Raw genomic sequence first — 20025 nt, 5'->3', positions numbered from 1 at the left:
GAATTCAGGGGAGCAAGTTAGAAAGAAGCGTAGATTTCTTCTAGAGATGGGACTGGGTCGGCTGGGGACTTAGAGGTCACCAGATCCAAACTCTTCCTTGTCTGATAAAGAAACTGAGGCCCAGGCAGATAAAGTGACTTCTCCCAGGACTGACAGCATATCAGGAAGAAGCCTAGTTCTAGACCCCAGGTCACTGGACTCTTGGCCTAATGCTTCTTCCACTAAAACCAAAGGGACATTTATGGGACACCGCACTATATATCAGACAGTGGGGATATAAAGATGAATTGGGTGTCATCCCAATGGACTCCACTTTGATAGTATGGCTTAGCCTCACTTGAGCAGTCTCCTTCCTAGGATGATGCTTTACAAATAGGCTATCTGTTGGACAGCACACAGTTATGTAGCGGAAGAGCCACGTCTCTGGATAATCAGGCTCCTGGCTCCTGGTTAGCTGGAAGTCCCGAGCAGTTGTCACCAAGGATACAGTGGGCGGCTGACCAGTTAGTTAATCAAGAATGAAGTCAGAGTAAGAGGCACTTTATATTTGAGCTACGCTAAATACACTTTAATGATGATTGGATAATATTGACCAAGTACCAGGCACTCGGCTAGGTGTCAGTTCCGTTGCTAAGTGTTTGGTGATTTCCTCATTTAATCCTTAAAAGCACCTCATGAGGGAGGCATTACCTTCACTTTAGCAGCAAAGAAACTGAGGTTTAAAGATTAAGAAAACGTGGGGAACCTGGGTGGCTCAGTCGGTTGAGCGTCTGCCTTTGGCTCAGATCATGATCCCAGGGTGCTGGGATCAAGACCGGCATTGGCATCGGGCTCCCTGCTCAGAGGGAAGCCTGCTTTCCCTCTCCCTCTGCCCTTCCCCCACCCCGCTCGTGCTCTCGCTTGGCTCTGTCTCTGTCTCTCTCTCTCTCAAATAAATAAATAAAATCTTTAAAAAAATAAAAATAATAAAGGTTAAGAAAACGTGGCGAGCCTAACATTCCACGAGAGCCCACGCTGGGACTTGGAGCCAGGTCTTTCTAAGATGAAAGACTGCGAGCACACCGACTATGCCATCCTCCAGTACCACAGGGTAAGTCGCACCAGTGCTAGGTACCAGTAACTATAAAATAAGGGACGCCGGAGAAGCCGGGTGGCTGGGAGGTCCTCGTAAGCTTCAGAGGGCTTGAGAGCAGACCCATCACTGTTGCACTCTGATGGCTGTTCGTCACTGTGTTTGCTTTGCCTCCTTGAAGTTGAGGCCAAGCGCTGGAAGAGACAGGTGCACCCCACTTCCACCAGCTCTGTCCCCAGCTTAGGACCCCAATGGAACTCTCATCTCAGAAACCAGATCATTCAGTTGACACAGACTGTGCCTTCCAAGCTTCTCTTGTCCACCTTACTAAGTCCAAATCCTAGGGACATCTCTTATGGACCCTAGAAGGCAAAGATGAATTCCAAATCTGATTTTATCTGTGTGTGTGTTGGTGGGGGAAGGGGGAAGTAGTATTTCCTTTGGCTGGGTATCTGATCACACCCAAAGCCCCATAAAAAATGAGTAAAATGCATCCGTAAGTTTATAGAAATGCCAGACCACACTGCCTGACAAAGCAGCCCCCGTCACGCTCTATTTAAGAACCCCCTTTTATTTTTTATGAGGCACTATTAGTACCCAAAATTGCCTTATCTATATATTAATCATTTACCTATATACTGTCTGTCTCCCCACATTAGAAGGTAAGCTCTTTGGATGGCATGGACCTTGTATGTCTCCCTAGCTCCCAGGGATCATATCTGGTACATAACACTTGTACTTTCTAGAAGGTGTTTTGAATTCACACCTTGCGCCATGCCCTGGGGATACTAATGGTGATTTGGGAGGCCGCGATCTCATAGGAAGAGGCTCAGTTGTCCTTACCCTGATGTTTCTAGAGCACTTCTTAAATACCCGTCGTGAAAGGAGCTTCGGCCTTCATCGGGTATGGTCTCTTGCCATGTCTGATGGCCATTTATTTTAAAGAAAATCAAGTCTTATTTCCTTTGGTAACTTCACAGAAGGGTCATTTGTTACTTCCTCCACTTTCAAGGCTCCTGGATCTGTGTATGGGCCCTGTTCCTTAAAAGCAGGAAGTTGTCTTTGGCCCACCACAGCTGAACATGAAATGGTGAAGATTTTGGTCCAAACCCCGTGGCTTGAGTCAGATTTAAAAGCTTGTCAGAGGGCGCCTGGGTGGCTCAGTTGGTTAAGCGACTGCCTTCGGCTCAGGTCATGATCCTGGAGTCCCTGGATCGAGTCCCGCATCGGGCTCTCTGCTCGGCAGGGAGCCTGCTTCTCCCTCTGACCCTCCCCCCTCTCATGTGCTCTCTCTCTCTCTCATTCTCTCTGTCTCAAATAAATAAATAAAATCTTTAAAAAAAAATAAATTAAATAAATTAAATAAAAGCTTGTCAGAAATAAGTTCTCTGGAGCCTGGCGTTCAAGACTGGCATCTGTTGTTACAGATGAGATTTCACAGATTGAAAGCCTAGGAAGAGGTGTGAATTACAAGCTATTAGCTCACGGAGCAATTGCAACTGTACCGATCCTGGAAATCTGTTTGGCCCAGATTTTTAAAAAATATCCCCACAATCCAGCCTCTCCCCCCATAAGGCTTCTGCTTTGAAACATTTGTGTTACTCTTAAAAGCATCTGAAGAATAAACAGGAGTAGGGTTCTTGGACTGGGAAGGAGAGCCTGCCTCCTGTGTGTGCATGCGCATGCACACAAACATGCACACACCTTCTCGTTTTAGCATCTTGAGACGGAGACAGAGCCAGCGAGAGAGAAGAGGGAGACAGAGTTGTTAAAATGGTTAGGTTGAAGCCCATCAAACTAAGGGGTATGTGAACTGTCATGGGAAGAGCAGAGCTAGTGACCTACTATTGCAGCCAGGCGGAAATCGAGTCCGTTCATCAAGCCTGTCCTCTGCCTGTGGTCCTGGCGTGGTCAGCTCTGTCTGGCGCACGGGCTTCCTAAGTCCCAGGGCAGGATCGATTTTTCTGTGAAATTTTTCCCAGCTCATTGGGTCCATGAGTTACCCCCTTTGGAGGAGACAGTAGTAAGAGCCCCCGTCCACCAGGTCTATCTGCATGACACTAGCAAATATTAGCCCAGTGGCATGCAAACTCTCTGGCAAGAGGTGTTATCTGGAAATTGGCCTGGAACTTCCTCAAGTTAATCAGTGTGGCGGCTAAGAGACAAGGGGCCAGGCTGCCGGATCCACCACCCGTACAAACGTGGGATGGGTTTCTTAACCCCTCTAAAACTCAGTTTTCTTATCTGCAGTATGGTTCGATGCTAATAATAGCATGCATCTCATACCTTTATTGTGGGGATTCAATGAGACAATCAGTGTGAAGCCCCTGCACAGATCCCAGCCCGCAGTAGGTGCTAACTTAGCGTTAATGTTACTGGGGAGGCCAGCCAGAGGCTCAGCAGGAGGATTTGTAGGGACTTGTGTCCCAACCACACCCTACAGCACGCTTGCATTTCAGGCTCCCCCCAGTGTGACCGTCTTTGTGTCCCAAGAAGAGTGACTCATGTCAGAGACCAGGTGTCATCCCCGGGCTTGACTCCTGCCCCTGCCACTTCCACAGTGGGATGTTGGGTCAGTTGTGCTCCGAATCTCACTTATTTCGTCAGCAAAATGGGGGTGATAACTTGACCTCTCGAAGGTGCTCTGGGGATCACATGTGTAAAATCTCTTACGGCTCCTGGACTAAGGTCTGACTCAGACTTGCAGCTCTATAAACTCCAGAACCTTTCCTTTATCACTTGTGAAGATGCTCAAAGAGGTAGGCCAGAGGAAATAAAATCAAAGTTGGAGAGGCACTGGGCTGTGTGGTAAGGTTGGGTTCCAAGGGAGTGGTGGCAGTCTTGTTCCCCTCCATCTGGATGGCTCTATCTTGAAGCACAACAGCTTCACCTTCGTGTCTGACTCTATAAATCTTGTCGAGCACACTGTTGACCAATTCCATCCCTGGAGAATAGGACTGGAAATTCACACTGTGCTGTCTCCTCTCTACAGGGGGCTTGGGACAGCCTTCATGGAACTTCACATTGCGAGGTAAATTTATTGTTGAGACTGAGAGGGGAAGAAAACAAAAGTAGTCATACTAAGCCTGTATCACTTATAAAGCAGTTTTACACAACTGTGTTTCACTTGGACTGCAGCCTTTGAGCTGTGAGCCTGGGCTAATTACTTAATGCTCCAACTCTCTGTTTCCATAGCTATCACGAGGAGTGACTAACCCTCTTAGGGCTCCAAATGCTTTGGAACCCCTGGCACATTGCAGGCGTTGCTGAGTGGTTATCATTGCTATGACTGGCCTGTACTGCCGTAGTTTCCAGAGCATTCCAGAGTGAGTCTCCTAGAGCGTTGTGGAGGGCGTCAGGGCCATTGATGGGATGGCGTGGGGCCTGGGCAAGAATGAGCAGCTGGTGGATCCAGGGTCTGCGGTCTGACCCTCCGCCTTCACTCCCGCTCCCCTCCCCCCGCCGGAACAGCTCTGCTTTTACCCATCTTAAATACTATGGCTCTGCCTAAGACATCGTGGTGGGGCAGGGGGCGATCTGAAAACGATCGCTCTTCTCTGAGCATGCACCTTTCTCCTTTGCTTGTTGACAATACAAGATGGAAGTCAGTACTGCAGAGAATGGGGGGAAACCAGAAGAGCTTGACAATCTGAGTTGAGGTCTGGGTGTTATTCAAATTCTGTAGAACTTTGAGTCTCTGGATCTCTTGTTCCTTAGTTTCTTCATCTGTAAAATGGATCCGTGGTATCTACCTACTGGCCCTGACAGAGCTGCTTTGGGATGTGGAATTGGAGAAGGAAGCCACCCACGTGGCAAGATCACTGAGGCTGGCTTACACTTCCATCTGCCTCTTCCCCAGGGCTTGGACCCCAAATGTGTCTTAAACTGATACTGGATTTTTGAGAAGCTATCTGAGATTTTAATAACATCCCTGGTGTGCATATCACTCCTCCCCCTTTTATCCCACAAGCGCCACGTGTTCCCTAAGTCCTTATTTCGTCCTGGGAGGTAGGAAGGTGAGGTGTGAACCTGGGAGCTAGCGTGAGTTACTCAAGGTCATGCAGCTTATAATTAACAGGATTTAGGCTAGAACCCATTCCTCCTCCCAGGTGGGGGCCCCGGGCTCAGCAGTGTGTCAGTGGCCCACTAACCCCCTGAAATGCAGCTCCCAACTGTGTGTGACAACCTCAGTCCACCTTGGAGTTTATGAAGTGCTTCCCTCAGACTCAATAAAGCCAGCTCCTCAAAGTACAGGCAGCAGACCAAAGCAAAAGCTGAACAAGAAATGAGGTGATGTAGCCGGAATTGTTAACTACACCAGGAAGAGCAAATCTAGTTACCAGAGCGGGACCCCTTTTTTCCCCTCCTTGCAACAGGAAAAACCCCATGTGGGCCCCGGTGATGCTTTCTCATTTCATTTTACCACATCCTGGCTTTGTGTTAGTCAAAACACAAAGTTAGTGTTTTGTTAGTGTTTAGTTAGTGCTAAAACTGATAATGATCAGAAAAAGAAGAAAACAAAGGTTTCAAGGCCAGACCTGAGTGTTTCCTGATCGTCATGGCAACACACAGGTGTACACACTGTGGTTTCTCTCCCTCTCTCTTCCTGGAGACTCGCTCACCAAAAACCACTTGACCTTACAGAGTTGTGTACTGAGATGACAGTGCTGGGACACACACTCTCCTTTGCTGGAAAGATTCTGTTGGATCCAGGATTGGGGTGGGAATGTAGACAGGCTTTCTCCACAATGTCCCCTCCCCTTGTTCCCATCACCTTACGAGGAGGCAGGGGTCGGGTCTTCTTCAGACTGTGAAAACAACCCAAGAGCTCCACTGGGTCAGTCCTGTGGAGGCCTCGATGGAAGGGCCAGGATAGTGACTGAGAAATCCCTTTGGACTCTCCTCTGAGAGAGCAGATGGAATGGGCCCTTGTTGGTTTGGTGTTGGCGGCCATGACAGGTTCTATGGTCATGGACAAGAGGCTGAAAGGTAAGGGGGTACAGCCAGGCGCTAAGAAGTTGGGGTGCATTTCCTTTCTAAGTGCCAAGAGATGAATAGCTTAGTTGAAAGCAACCCAGGACAGAGTCTGGAGGAAATTCTCTGGGTATGATAGTGTATGACTATTTTCTCGGCTCATTAAACCCTGACCCACCTCCGGGGGCAATTCCGGGAGAGACTGAGTCACCCAAGACTCATGGTCTGCACTGGGCAGCCAAAGGCGATTCGGCCACTGAGTGTGATTTTGGCCTCATTCAGAAGTGGATGCTGAACAATAGATCCTTTCACCAGGCGCCCATCACATGGATGTCAGGGGATGGGGGCGAGTGACGTGGGGGCAGCAGGAAGGCTGCCAGCCTTCTGGCCTAGCAGGCCTGGGTGGCAGCAGGGGCTCTAAGAGCAAGGAAGACTCCCGGATGGGAACTTGGGGGCTTTGAAAACATCAATCAAAGAAATGAAGAATAGAATTGTTTCTTCGGGGCCCGTTAAGACAGTGGATTGTGGCTTTATTGGGAACAGCTTGCTTGGGCCTCTTATAAAAGCAGTTCAGGAGTAAGAGCACTGGACGAGGAGTCAGGAATCTAGCAGTTATGGACCCCTGAGACCCTGCTTTTCTCACAACAGGCTGGGGGACCATGCTCAGTCATTCTGGATTTTGTTTTCTCTTTGTCTCAAGAGAATTTGGTTAGAAACTGTCCGTTGCCCCACCTGGCTTTAAACATAGATGATCCAATTAGCCATCATGCTTGGGGAAAAAAAAAAAAAAAACGCCTTTTCTTTCCCTGCTTCTAATCAGAATCAGTTCAGTTAGGTTTGTGAGTTATGTAATCTTTTTTTAGACATGAGCTCAGCAAATCAGAAGACAGAAACAGAATCCTGGCTACTTCAAGATAAACACTATGAAAATGAAAAATGTGGGGAACCCACTAGTGCTTCCAGCTGCCACTGCCTGAGAAGCTTGCCTGCCACCTCCAATGGGGTTGGATGAAGTTAGCCTGGAGGGCCATACTCCAGCTTGATTGGCTTGGCATTTTAGCTTGGTCTGTTGAGATTTCCGGGCTGGGCAGAAAACATCTCAAAATGTCACAAGGACAACCTGCAGTCTGGTGTCCCAGCCCTGGGCCAACGCTGAGTCCCAAGATCCTCTCTTCATTTGCCCTTCTTGATGGGCCAGAGGCTATAAAGGGCAAGGGAAGCCTGAGGCTGTAGCTCAGGTTGGATTCTCAGGTCCCAAGGGGATCATGAGACCAGCACAGGTAGAATCAGAAAGAGGTAGCAGCCCACTGTTGGGGCAAGCCAGTGAACACGGGGACCTCCAAATCTTCTCCCCAGGGAGAGGGTGGACGTTCCATGCGGGGGCTGGGGTGGGGAGCAAAGGCCCTGCCCTCTTGAGTTTTATGGCCCAGAACAAGGGACCTCTGATCTTAAAATAATATTCAGGAAGCTCAAATTCCTCTTTCCAGAGCTCTCTTGTAGAGCTCACTGCTCTGCACTTAAGAAACCCCATGGAGGATAAGTGACCTCCTATAGTTCTAGCATCTTCCCCACACACAGTGTGATCAGCTAGACCGCCCAGTCTGAAATCCAGCCCCTGCTTATGAGTTCCAGTCTCTCCTGTCTTCTCCGTGAATCACTTACCTCCTGCCTAAAAGGGGAATAATGAAGGTGCCGGCCACATGGTGGCATGGTGGCAAGAATGAAATGAATTCTGAGGTGCAGATATTGAAAAGCTCGCATGGCCCCGTGTCATCACTGGGTGAGTCCCGGCAGTTGTCTTCATGGCCGTGGGAACTGTACCAGGCCCTGGGTCCCAGGAGCTGGCCCTATTCCCAACTTAAGAAAAAGCAACTTCCCCTAGACACATAGCCGACTCTGGGACCAAATCAGTAGGGAAAAAAAAAATCCTATTCTGCCTGATCCCTCTTGGGGAGATGACAAATATGGACCAGGCACATCTGGGTGACTCGTGATGGAGAAGCAATGAATTCATTTGGGACCATCTGGAGAAGTCTGGTTTGGAAAACCGGGAGGCTCTGGGCACAGGATGACTATACGTCATCTGCTGGCCTCCAGCTGGTACGCAGCATGGCTATCATCCTCTCTCAGGAGACCTGAGCTGAGAAATGGTCCTATGACAGGATGCCCATTGCAGAGATGACAGCCAGAATTCAGACCAACAAAGCCACTTCCAACACTGAAAGTGGCTCTCTGAGACATTCGCTTCCAGGGAAAACAGCAAAGGTTCTCAGAAGCAGATGCTTCCGGTGAAAGACATTTAAACGTCCAACAGGGAATTCTCAACAAGGCCCAGCTGGTGATTCTTTAGCTGTCATGTGGGGAACGGACCTGAGAGGTGTTCTCTTTGCACCTCACAGGTCTGCTTGTCCTGAGTTTTGGGGGGTGGGCTAGAGTAGCCACTCATTCATTCGTTCATTTAGTCATTCATTTGTTCAACCTGTGCCTACTCTGGACAGTACTGTGCTGAGTACTGGGGACCAGCGGGGAGGGAGACATACAGCCCCTGTTGTCAGAAGGCCACAAGGAAGTTCCGAAATTCCAGAATCCTGGAATCTCTCATTACTGAAGAGACCCTGGTGATAATAATTCCTTGTAAGTCTTTACCTGTTCATGTCACAGACTTCTTTGAGAAACCACTGAAACCCAGGAGGCTGTCCCAACCAAACCCCTCCACACACACACATATACACACATAGGCTTACACACAACGTCACAGGCTTATGGACCCTCCCTGAAGACCAACTGGTGGATTCGGGGTGAAAAACCTCTTGTCACTCAGCTCCATCGCTAGTCAGCTGTGTGACCACCCCGCCCCCACTCACCTCTCCGGAAAGTTTGCAGACACGTGGATAATGGCGAGTTAGGGAAAAATTACACAGTGCTCTATTCTCAGCAGATGGTGTGATTTTCTTCCCCTTGGGGGAGTGACTGGGGCAAACCATTCCTCTCCGGCCTTGCAATCTCACTTGGCAAGGTTCTGAAATGTGCTGGGCGGATCTTACTAGAGAGACCTACTTTCCTTGATCTGTGGCTTAGTGGAAAATATAGGTAAGATTAACGGTGTTATATGGGTCAGCTAGGATTTATCCAAGTAAGAATGAATTTACCCCAGAACCCTGCATAGTTAATTGGCAGTCCAGCACAGAGGTTAGATCCCCGCCTCTCCCACCTGGATGACTGGGGGCAAGTTATTGAACCTATATGTGCCTCTGTTCCCTTGTCTCTAAAATGGGCTTGGCAATAGTGCCTCCTTCGTAACATTTTTTGTAGGAATTAAATTAACTGACGTATATAAGCCGCCTAATAGGTATGCAACACTATGGACTCTAATTAAGTGCCAAACACCTATCAAACTCTGACCGGTTGGTATCGTCATCCCATGGAGAAGACTGAGTGTCAGAGAGGGCAAGGAACTAACTAGCTGTGTAAACTGGAACGAGTGGGCAAGTGAGTGGCCGTGTCAGGATTCGAACCCAGCTGTGGGAGGGTTCTCAATACGCTGAGCTATCAACCTGCATGTGAGTCTGGTGCCAGGGAGTATGGTTAGACAAGAAGGGCACTCTCAGAGAGCACCTTTTTCTAGACTTCCTGACAGGTTCACTGGCAGACCTCTTCCCCTGCGGGTGATGAGACCCCTGGGCGCTGAACCCCATGATCCCACTGTCCCTCCTATAGTCACGAGCACTCCAAAGGCTCGGGTGGCATTTCTCCCCCCAGAGAGACTACTCCCTGAGTGTGAAAGTGGCCTTGAACAGTTAATGTTGCCTGTTGGGTCTCTCAGAGGGAGGGACTTGGGACAGTTTCCTTGTTACATGATGCAGGAGATTTATTGGAGACCAGAGGGCTCAACGGAAAACATTCTTGACTTACTTTCAGTTGGAAACGCTTTTTTGAGAGATGCAACTGGCCATTCAGTATTAGCCTCTTGAGTCACCACAGATCCCGAATCACAGAAGCCTCTCTTCCTCAGGAGAGAGGCACACACATGTGGGAAGTCCTGCTTCTCTGGAAGGAGTTCATGATGTGGCAAATGCCACGGCCAGTGATGCTGGTGCCCTGTCCAGTCATCTGTGGTCCTTGGCTACTCACGCCTCGACCTTGCTCTAACTTTCCCTGAACCTTGGGAATATTCTCAAGAAGCTATGCACTGGGGAGGTTGGGAGATCATAAAAAGTTACTTCAATCAGGGTTGGCCGTAGTAGTGGGTAAGTCTGATGGACGCATGGCATCAGACTGGCTGGATTTGAATCCTGGCTTCATCATTACCAGCTCTGTGAACCTGGGCATGTTTCTTCCCTTCTCTGTACCTCGGTTTCTGTATCTGGAAAGTGGGAATAATAATATCACCTACCTCATAGGGTTGTTTTAAGGATAAAATGAGTACTTGTGAAGTGTTTAGAGGGATGTCTGGCATATATATATATATATATATATGTATGCACAGTCTGTATCTGCTACTATTATTGCTGCTGGTATTATTAGTATCCTTTGGAGTCATAATTGGGGTTTGCATCAGTGTGAAGGAAGCCTGTTGGAAAGTCTTCATAAAGTATTAAAGGCTACACAGCCCTGAAGGCTTGGTCCCTGTGAAGGCAAGAGGGAGCCAGAGAGGAGGAACTAGGAAGGCTCGTGCGGATAGCTGACCTGAAACGAAGTTCCGGGCACCATCTCTGCAATGCCCGGGTGGCCAAGTTCCATCCGGGTTAGGAGCTGGACCTTGTTCGCTGGATGAAGACAGATGGAAGCCGTGGAGTTTCGCCTCTGCGTAGAGCCGCCCACCCGCTCGGCAGCCCCCGGGCCAGCGTCCCGGTGCGGGGAGGCCGAAGGTCGAGCTCGCCGGGCCCTGGCGCTCGGGGCTGCCGGCAGGCGCGCACGCGGGCGGGCCCCCTCACACTGCGCGTGCGCCTTTGGTCTCCGAAGTCCCGCGGCCTGCAGCTGTGGAACTCAGGGCATTTTATTCAAAAGTCTCGGTTCCTTTTGCATTTGCATGTGCTGGGGGCCAGGTGGTAAACGAGAATGAATTTTCATACGACAGAAACTGCTGTTCAGCTCCAAACCACCGTCTAGGCCTCAGGCTTTATTTTTAAACCCGGGAGGGACAGCGGCCCTCTGGCCACGCAGTGACAGGCCGTTGGCCCCTCTCCCGGCGTCTGCTGCCGCCTCCCCCGAGCAGCCGCCCCTCCGAGAAGCTGATTGCGAGGCTGTGTTTTCCTTTTGTAGGCCTGGGGAGGAAAGCCGCCGGAAGGGCTGTCCCCGCCACCTGACAGCTTTCCCCGCGTGAAGACCGGCTGACAGAGGCCAAAGCTGAAAATGTCAGTGACAACGAACAATATTTCCAAAGGGCCTTGTGCATTTCCCTCCTCGCTGTCCTCCTGCCTCATCAGCCAAGACTTGTGTGAGCGGCTGAAGAAGGACACCCGAAGGCCCCCAAAGGAATGAATCACATGTGCTCTCCAGGCCACGCAGTTCTGATGCGTTCAAAAAGCACCTACGTGCTAATGATACAAAAAGAGAGAAGCAACCGATGTGGGCTTCTGTCTTCTCGAAGCTCCATTTCTTGCTGCTGCTTTAGTGTTTTCAGAGTCAAGGAAGATCAGACAGAAGTTTCACGGTTCTTTCATCATCTTATTTTGCAAATCATCAGACACCGTTTCCTGGTGGTTAGAACCTGCTTCCTGCTCCGAGGGGAGAAAGCAGTTGTTGTCCATCGAGCTCAGCAATACCGACGCTGCCTTCGTCCTTATGTGGCCGTTGTCTAGGAGCACCTCTCCCCTTTAGAGGTGACGCTCGCACTAATGACATGGAAGGATCCTAGGTACACAGCAAAGTGGTTTGGAGGGTGGGTTTTGGTGCTACCCGGACCCGAGATGGGGGTTCCAGCTCTGCCACTGGCTGACTTGGGGAAGTTGCTTAATTTTTCTGAGCTTCAGTTTCTTTACCTATAAATAATACATACACACTTGCATACAACTCACCTGTCAGCGTTCGTGGAAGATGATGTAACACAGAACGCCAGAGGTGCTGGGGACCCAGGGAAACTGCAGTAACAGGCCTCCCCTCCTCTGGCTCTCAGCTCAGAGCTGAAGAACAAAGCAACTGAGAGTCAGGAAGTCAACTACAGGCTCTACATAGAAGTGCTGACTTCCTGGGGCAACTCATTTCTCTGAGCCTCAGTTTTCTCACTGATACATAAACAGGATCTTCTGACTCCCCCTGGACCTGCCCAAGGGAGGGATGGAGTCTGAGTTAAAGCCAGTTCTGTCTGAATCCAGAGCTGGCTTCTAACTAACAACATGGCGCCTGGCCTGGCATGCAGGCCACCCTGTGGTAGGCCCAGAGGAAATGTCAGTGAGCTTTTTCCTTGGCCAAGGACTGCGCTTGAGGCTCTAGGACATGCTCAGGAGGAATTACACTCGACCGGGACGGTTTCAATGACGTCACACCTTTCCGTGTTGGCGTTCGCTGAGTGCGAACTGGGGATGATAATACAGTCCCGAAAAATAAGGAGTTTTCTGTTAAAGGTTTAGAAGCCTTGTGAAATGGTTTCACAGGATCGGGTGGATAGTTCTTCAGCTCCTTATTGAGATTTTAGATTAATGTCTGCAAAATTCACAGGAGCCCTTGGATTAAATCATCCTTTAACCGGTTGATAGCCATTAGGCTTCATTTTGAATGCCATTAACTCTTGGGAGCCAACAACTGGTCTTGGCTCTATCTGTCAATATGTTGAAGGTGTGCTTTGTAAGAAATTTTAAGGAGCCATTTATTCATTCAGTAAATACTGGTTGAGCATCTACTCTCTGTCACACTCTTGTGAGAATTAGAGAAACACAATACACAGGTAAAAGGTCCTTGCTTTTCTTGGAGCTTCTATCACAGGAAGGGCGGATGGATAATAATTAAATGCACAAATCAATAAACAAGTTGCTGTGGAGACACAAAAGCAGGGTGAGCGAGGGAGACATGTGGGTTGGAAAACAGTGCTCAGGAAAGGCCTCTAAGAGGGGGTGACGTGCAGCCAAAACACAAAATGCGATGATCTGAAGACAGAACATTCCAGGCAGAGGGCACGGCAGATATGTGTTCTAAGGTGGCCAAGAACTCAGAATAGCCAAAGGAACTGAAGGCAAGTTTTATGCCTGGAGCAGAGTGAGCTGCTAAAGTTTCAAGAGGGAGACAGAAGCCAGCTCCTCCTGTAGGTCTTGTCAGCCATGAAGAGGACATTTATTCCGGGTGCAGCCAGAAGCCATTAGAGGTTACAAGTAACATCACTTGATTGTGGGAAAATGCTCATGATATAAGATTAAGTGGGAAAAAAGGACGCCCAAATCTAAAACTGTATATTTAGTCCTGCTTTAACTATGTAAGTACATAAGTATACACACACACACACACAGATTCAGAAAATTGGAAGAAGATACAAAATGTTTAAAGCGTTGGCAGTAGTGGTGACCTAGCTTTTCCTTCGTTATTTCCCTGAATTTTGTCGGTTTTCTACAAGTTGTATTACTTTAATAGCCAGAAATAGGTCATATGCTTTTTAAAAACTCATTTGTAAGGGTGCCTAGGCGGCTCAGTCGGTTAAGCGTCTGCCTTTGGCTCAGGTCATGATCCTGGGGTCCAGGGATCAAGTCCCATATCGGGCTCCCTGCTCAGCGGGAAGCCTGCTTCTCCCTCTCCCTCTGGCTGCAGCTCCCCCTGCTTGTGCTCTCTCTCTCACTCTCTCTGTCAAATAAATAAATAAAATCTTAAAAAAAAAAAAAAAAGCTTGTTTGTAGAGCAATCGATGGAGACAATACTAGAGTTATGCTCCTTTACTGTGTCTTAGCTCTGAGCTGAGCTTAATGTGTGGTGCTTTGGAATGCTGGACTGAATGTTGTAGGCTCTGGCCAGTGGAGAAGTTTTGTTTTGTTTTGTTTTTAATGAATCTACCCTCAAACAGACTTCTTACCCTTCCCAATAAGTTATGCAAAAGCATCTACCATTTCTGTTTCATCCCACAGATTTGAATATAACCTGCCGATACGGAGGTGTGTTCCACGTGGAGAAAAATGGTCGCTACAGCATCTCCAGGACAGAGGCCGCTGACCTCTGCAAGGCTTTCAACAGCACCTTGCCCACCATGGCCCAGATGGAGAAAGCCCTGAGTATCGGGTTTGAGACCTGCAGGTAAGAGGAGGAAAGTCGGGGGCGGGGCCTAGGGGGCGGGGCTTAGAGCTCGTAGGCTCCTCCCTGACAGCTGATGGATGGTTGCCTGAAGGGCCGGCCCCACCTATTAATTTGGCCAAGTCAACCTGGAACCTGTAGGACAAGTGGAATTTAAAGGCGGCTAAAGACACCTTTGTGAATCATAGTGGGGTTGCCCAGAGGAGGCCATTAAGGGTCAACGGTCGGAATCCTCTTGCCTGAAGTGCTTCCACAGCGCTCTCCCGGCTTTGAAGCAGCATGCAATATCATTGTTGGAACCACAAGAAAACGTAAACCAAATAACAGTGTTTAAAATAAATATGTGCCTGGTGGAGTCTTGGCTCTGCAGACTTGGCTCAAAGCAACGTTTTCAAACAACTCCCTCTCTCTGTCTATTTGTCTCTCATGTGTTGGTTTCTCTTCTGTGTTCCTCTGGTTTGAGCCTAGAAATAAAAGGACGTGAAAATTATTAAGATGTATTATTACAATGAGGGGAAGTGGTCCAAGGGACCCAGGAGACCTCCTGAGAGACTTTGTGCAGGACATCACGGTGCTCCCTGGACCCCTGCTCACGCCATTCTGCTCAGGGCACTCACAGCAGGCAGCGGCTCCGTGTGTTTGAATCTCTGATGAGCCTGTGGTGAGTGGTGCTCATGAAGAGCTAACAGTGGTGACAGCCACGGTGGGGTGGTTTGGTTTGGTTTGTTTTCACTAGAAGAGCTCCGGGTAATCTGAACAACTGCTCTGAAGTTTCCAGCCGGCCAGCAGCTTCCCCCCTGTTTTTGCAACGTGAGATAACGTGGTTCCCCTCCCTCTTAAACATACACGCACACGTGCAAACAAGGCTGCATTTTTAAAAGTCAAGCTGCAGGAGCCTTTATCCAAACCATGAAACGTAAGTTCAACACACCCATCCCGGCCCTTGGTTGCAGAGGCATGCACCCTACATTAGGAATGGCAGCGGCGGCTCTTCAGCTGAAAAGGAAAAGAAGAATCTTTACTCCGACACTGCACTGAGAAGGTTGCCACTAGCCCTATGTGGCAGTTTACACTGAATTACAATGAAAGAAAATTCCACTTTGGTTCTTCGTGGCACTGTTGACATTCCCGTGCTCGGCGAGCTCCAGATGGCGAGCGGCTGCCAGATTGGAGGATGTAGATTCTAGATAGAACATTTTCATTATTGCAGAACATTCTACTCAGCAGTACTGCTCTGAAAGAAAGGGCAGATGTGCACAGACGTCTGTGTGTGTTCAGAGCTAGGTCTGGGAGAACCCAAGAGGAGCAGAGGAAGAAGGCTGCGCCGAAGGCAGGCTGACGAGCAGATCCATGTATCCCGTTCCCAAGGCTAGTTGTTTAAATACGGCCCTGACTCAGCCAGTAGCCTAAGAAAGTAGACTTACTAGACTGAATTTGGATTGTGAAATACAGACGAGACCGACTTAGGAAACACAGAAATGTTCCCATCTGCGAAAGCGAGGGGAGTTCTTTCAACTCCCACTGGCTAACCTTTGCACACTTAGAGGTGGGGCGCACCCTGCTGCCCACTCGCCCACATCCCCTTGATCCTCAGACTGCACCCGGGGTTGATCATATTCCTCCACTTTATGGATGAAGCAACTGAGGCTTGCAGAAGTGCCACACTCGCCCAGGGCCACATCGCTTGCATGGGGAGGAGTCTAGATGCCAGTCCTGCTCTGTCTGAGCCGAGGGCAAGAATTTCATGACTGTCCAGAAGGACTGAGAGCGAGGGGGAGACAGAAGCATGGCTCATAGATTTGCTGAGCATTTCTTTCCACCCTGTGAACAGCAACCTGCTGGGGCAGTATATACACACATAAATTTTAATATCCCAACTCATGTATGGTGGGACACATACAAAGGGCAGTCGGCTTGTTGTAGCAACAGCTCAGGCATAACTTACACAGGGAATGCAGATTCTAGAATGTCAGTGTGACACAGATCTCCCGAATGTGATGGAGGCGGGGTGGGGAGTAGGCTCACCAAGGAGTGTTGTCATTTAAAAAAAAAAGAAAGAAAGAAAGAAAGAAAAACGGTGCGAAAGAAACCTATCCTTCCACCCATAGCGGGTATTAAGTGTTGCAAAACACATTTCCATAATTTCTCTCAGGCGGCTGTGAATCAGATCTCCGCCATGGGACAGGTGGCAGAGGCTCATAGGCGCGGATAAAACCTTGGCAGCCACTCTCTTCTGTCTGCCCCACCCTGATTAGTAGCATTTCCCAGATAGATGGAAACTTATTAACATTTAATTGCCCTCTTTCTCCCCACCAAGCTATGGAGTCTTTGGAGAAACCAGTGTCTGTCCTTTCAGATGAGGAATTAGTCCTGCGAGCTATGGTTGCAGCATAGACCTAACAAGTTCTGTGTGCTTAGAAATTTCAAACTTACAGCCATTTCCGTGGGTCTTGCAGGTTGATGCACCATGTACTGTTGACTCTGGCAGCAAAGATTGAAAAGGTTCTCCGCTGTGCATTTTAGCCAGCATTGCATTTTCAGAAACTTGCTGGATTTAGCTTTGTCCTCTCTGCCCTACCCCTGCCACCAACCCTTTCTCCGCCCACTTCTAATTTTTGGAGGCATTTTATATTCGGGAAAGATTGTGCAGTGAGTGAGCACTTAGTGTCCGTGATACGGATTGAAGAGGCTGGGTGCTGTCTGTTGTATCTGAAGGGGCCTCCGGCTCCATCATGCTCCCGGAAACATCTTGGTGAGGGACAGAGGGGGCTTACGCACTTCTCTGACTGAACTGCCTCTGGAAAATTCCTGAGCTAAATGAGGCACCACTATCTACTTACTTAATCGCTATTACTCCCATTTTAATGACAGTCAGTTTACTTCCACTGGCAGTGGAAATTATGCCTGGGATGTTCATGAAGAAAATGTACTGTGTTTCTAGCATATAAACAAACAAGGCTTTGTGTTTACAGTAATGGAGCCTGGAGCAAGGGAATCACAGGGAAACGTGAGGCAAAGAAGGAAGAGTAGGGGATGGGAAATAGGCGGGTCTGACCTGGGTGGACTGAAACGAAGAGCCACCTAGCCCTGTCTTCTGGGAGCTGGTCATCTCATGTATTTTCTGGAAAATATGAAGGTGATGGAGAGCCAGAGTGGATCTCACCTCATAAAGTGGTTGTTTTTCCCTCTTAAGTGATTCAGACTTCCCTCCATGTGTTCAAACTGACTTGACACTGCTGCCCACATATTTTATTTGGGAAGCCATTTTTTTTTCTTTTTGGAGCGCCTGGCTGGCTCAGTCAGTAGGGCGTGCGACTCCTGATCTCAGGGTTGTGAGTTCGAGCCCCACGTTGGGTGTAGAGATTACTTGAGTAAATACAACTTTAAAAAAAAAAAAAAAGCCAGTTTTTTTTCTTTCATGAGTCTTTTTTTTCTTCTAAAGCTCTTTATAAGAGCTCTAAATAAAATCACCTTGTCTCCCTCAGCCTTATTGGTCCCCTTCCTTCTCTCTCAGTTGTTGTTTCTGGATTTCACATAACCCACTTGTTGAAACCTCTGAGATCCTCAGAGGTGAAGGGAATGATGCAGTGCACTGTGTGAGATGTCATTTGATGGCATGTTACAAAATCCCCATCACAGCCCTGCAGGTGGATAACCTCTCGCTTTTCTTCTGCAGGTACGGGTTCATAGAAGGGCATGTGGTGATCCCCCGTATCCACCCCAACTCCATCTGTGCTGCAAACAACACAGGGGTGTACATCCTCACATCCAACACCTCTCAGTATGACGCGTACTGCTTCAATGCCTCAGGTTGGTTCCAAGTAGATGGTTTTTGCATTGGGGGTGGCTTTTGGCTCGTGAGCCTCTGTCAGCGTGGCTGGCGGCACTTTCAGTCTTGGCTTCAGTGGGGAGCCATGGAGCTTCCATTCATGTAACAGATGCTCACTGAACATCTCCACAGCAGAAACAAGCTTCCTATCTCCAGGGCGCTTACTTGCTAGGCAGGGAGGCTGGCAGGAAACAGAGAAATAGTCAAATCCTCATATGAAGTCAGAGAGCGATGAGTGCTATAAAAACAAAGCAAAGAGCAAACCTCTTCCTAGTGCTTGGGAAGCTTTTGTCTGGGAAGGTGGCCGGGGAGGGAGGGGCGTTTGAGAGAGAGCCCCAGCTGGTGTCAGGGAGGAAAACTACGGGCAGAGAGGAGAGCAGTGCCAGGCCAGGCATGGGGGAGCATTGTGGCTTATTCTGAGGACACCGAGGAGGCCAGGGTGGATAAAGTCTGGCGATCAGAAGGGGGGAATGCCAAGGAATGAAGTCAGAGAGGTAAGCAGGGGCCAGGTCCCATAGGGCCTTGTAGGCCACGGTAGAGAGTGTGGATTTTATTCTCAGTGTGATTGGGAAGTCACTGCAGGCTTTGAATAGGGAAGTGACATGAACCCAATGATGGTATTGCGGTACAAGCCAAATGGCTTGGCTTAGAGGTTATTTATTCTATGTTGGGCCTGGAGACAAAGCTGGAAGGATATACGGTAGGCCTTTGACCTTCTTGAGTTTCCTTTCCCAACAACTGAGAGCCTTGACAACTAGAGAACAAGAAAGCCAAGTTCAGATGTGTGTGCCGGGCTGAAGGCCAGGCCCCTCTGCCTGTCAAAGGGACTTGCTTCACAACCACTGCCCTAGACACTCATGCTTATTAGTCTAATTCAGGCTCCAGCAGAATTCAAGAATTCTATGTATCGTGTATCTTCAGGGTCTTTTGAGAAGGGTCAAACACACAAACGTCAAGCTTTTGAATGCCAACAGTCAGATGTTGTTTGACTACTTGCTTCTTCTCAAATTGGGCCTTCTGTTCCTTAGGAAGGTCTGAGGTTGTGTGGAGGGAAGATGGAACCACGAGGTAAACTCGACATGTCTTCCTGGCACATACCTTTTCCTTAGAGATGGGAAGGAGGGTGTTAAATTAGCTGGAAAGTGGTTAAAGGCATTGTATGAGACAAACACAGATGTTATTCAATAATGACATAAGGCATTGTTTGCATGAGACAAACACAGATATCACAGATGGTGGTAGAATATAAAATCTGCACGGGGTTTTCAGTGCAAGTAGAAGCATCAAAGTAATTGCGAGATTACCTCAGTACCTTTAGGCTATGCCGGCCACCCACTGTGGCGTGAGCAGTAGGGATGGGAGTGGGAATTCAGAAGAGGAATCTAGAGATTAGGAGAAAGAGAAAGTTTCAGGGTTGATTAGTTGAAATGGTGTGTGTGAAGCCAATACATTATGTCAAATATAGGCAAGTTGCTAAATCTCTGGGGGGACACTCACAACAAGGAGAAGAAAACTATAGAGTATTTCTTCTTCCCTGGTATATGAGTGAGGAATGCAGATGGAGTTTAACCAAAAAGAGGAGAGTCCCCATGAGGCTAAACGGTACATGGTCCCTACCCAGTTCCATACCCATACCCAGAATGTCCGTTCTAATGACATGATAATGAGAAAAACCACATGCAAATAAAAGAGAAGTAGACACAGAGCAACGTGTGGTCACAATAGCTTATCTTAGTGCGGAAGGTCAGAGGGGGACTCTGGGAAGACTTCGTGTTTTAGATGAAGGGGCTGATGTGGGACTGAGCTAGCATGGGGCCTCATACTCGAGAGTATCTGGGTACTACCCCTTTCTTCCCCCACTGAACCTTGCCGAGCGCATGGATGCAATAAATTATGTTGTTGCGAATCCACATTGTCTCACCTGTTTTACAAGTTAGTATCA

General features: G+C 48.6%; 1 protein-coding gene across 13 annotated transcripts in view; it reads left to right on the top strand.

Moving 5' to 3' along the window:
- CD44 (CD44 molecule (Indian blood group)) overlaps positions 1 to 20025 on the top strand; it is an 83764-nt gene that overhangs the window by 20024 nt on the left and 43715 nt on the right. For all 13 annotated transcript variants that reach the window (XM_021685377.1, XM_021685366.1, XM_021685365.1 and 10 more), the window contains exons 2-3: positions 14092 to 14257; positions 17931 to 18064. In XM_021685377.1, the coding sequence (XP_021541052.1) occupies positions 14092 to 14257; positions 17931 to 18064 (300 nt within the window). The remainder of the gene's footprint in view (positions 1 to 14091; positions 14258 to 17930; positions 18065 to 20025) is intronic.

Source organism: Neomonachus schauinslandi, chromosome 11 (assembly GCF_002201575.2).
Source record: "Neomonachus schauinslandi chromosome 11, ASM220157v2, whole genome shotgun sequence".
NCBI classification, from domain to species: Eukaryota; Metazoa; Chordata; class Mammalia; order Carnivora; family Phocidae; genus Neomonachus; species Neomonachus schauinslandi.
This window is presented reverse-complemented; position numbering and strand designations above follow the sequence as displayed.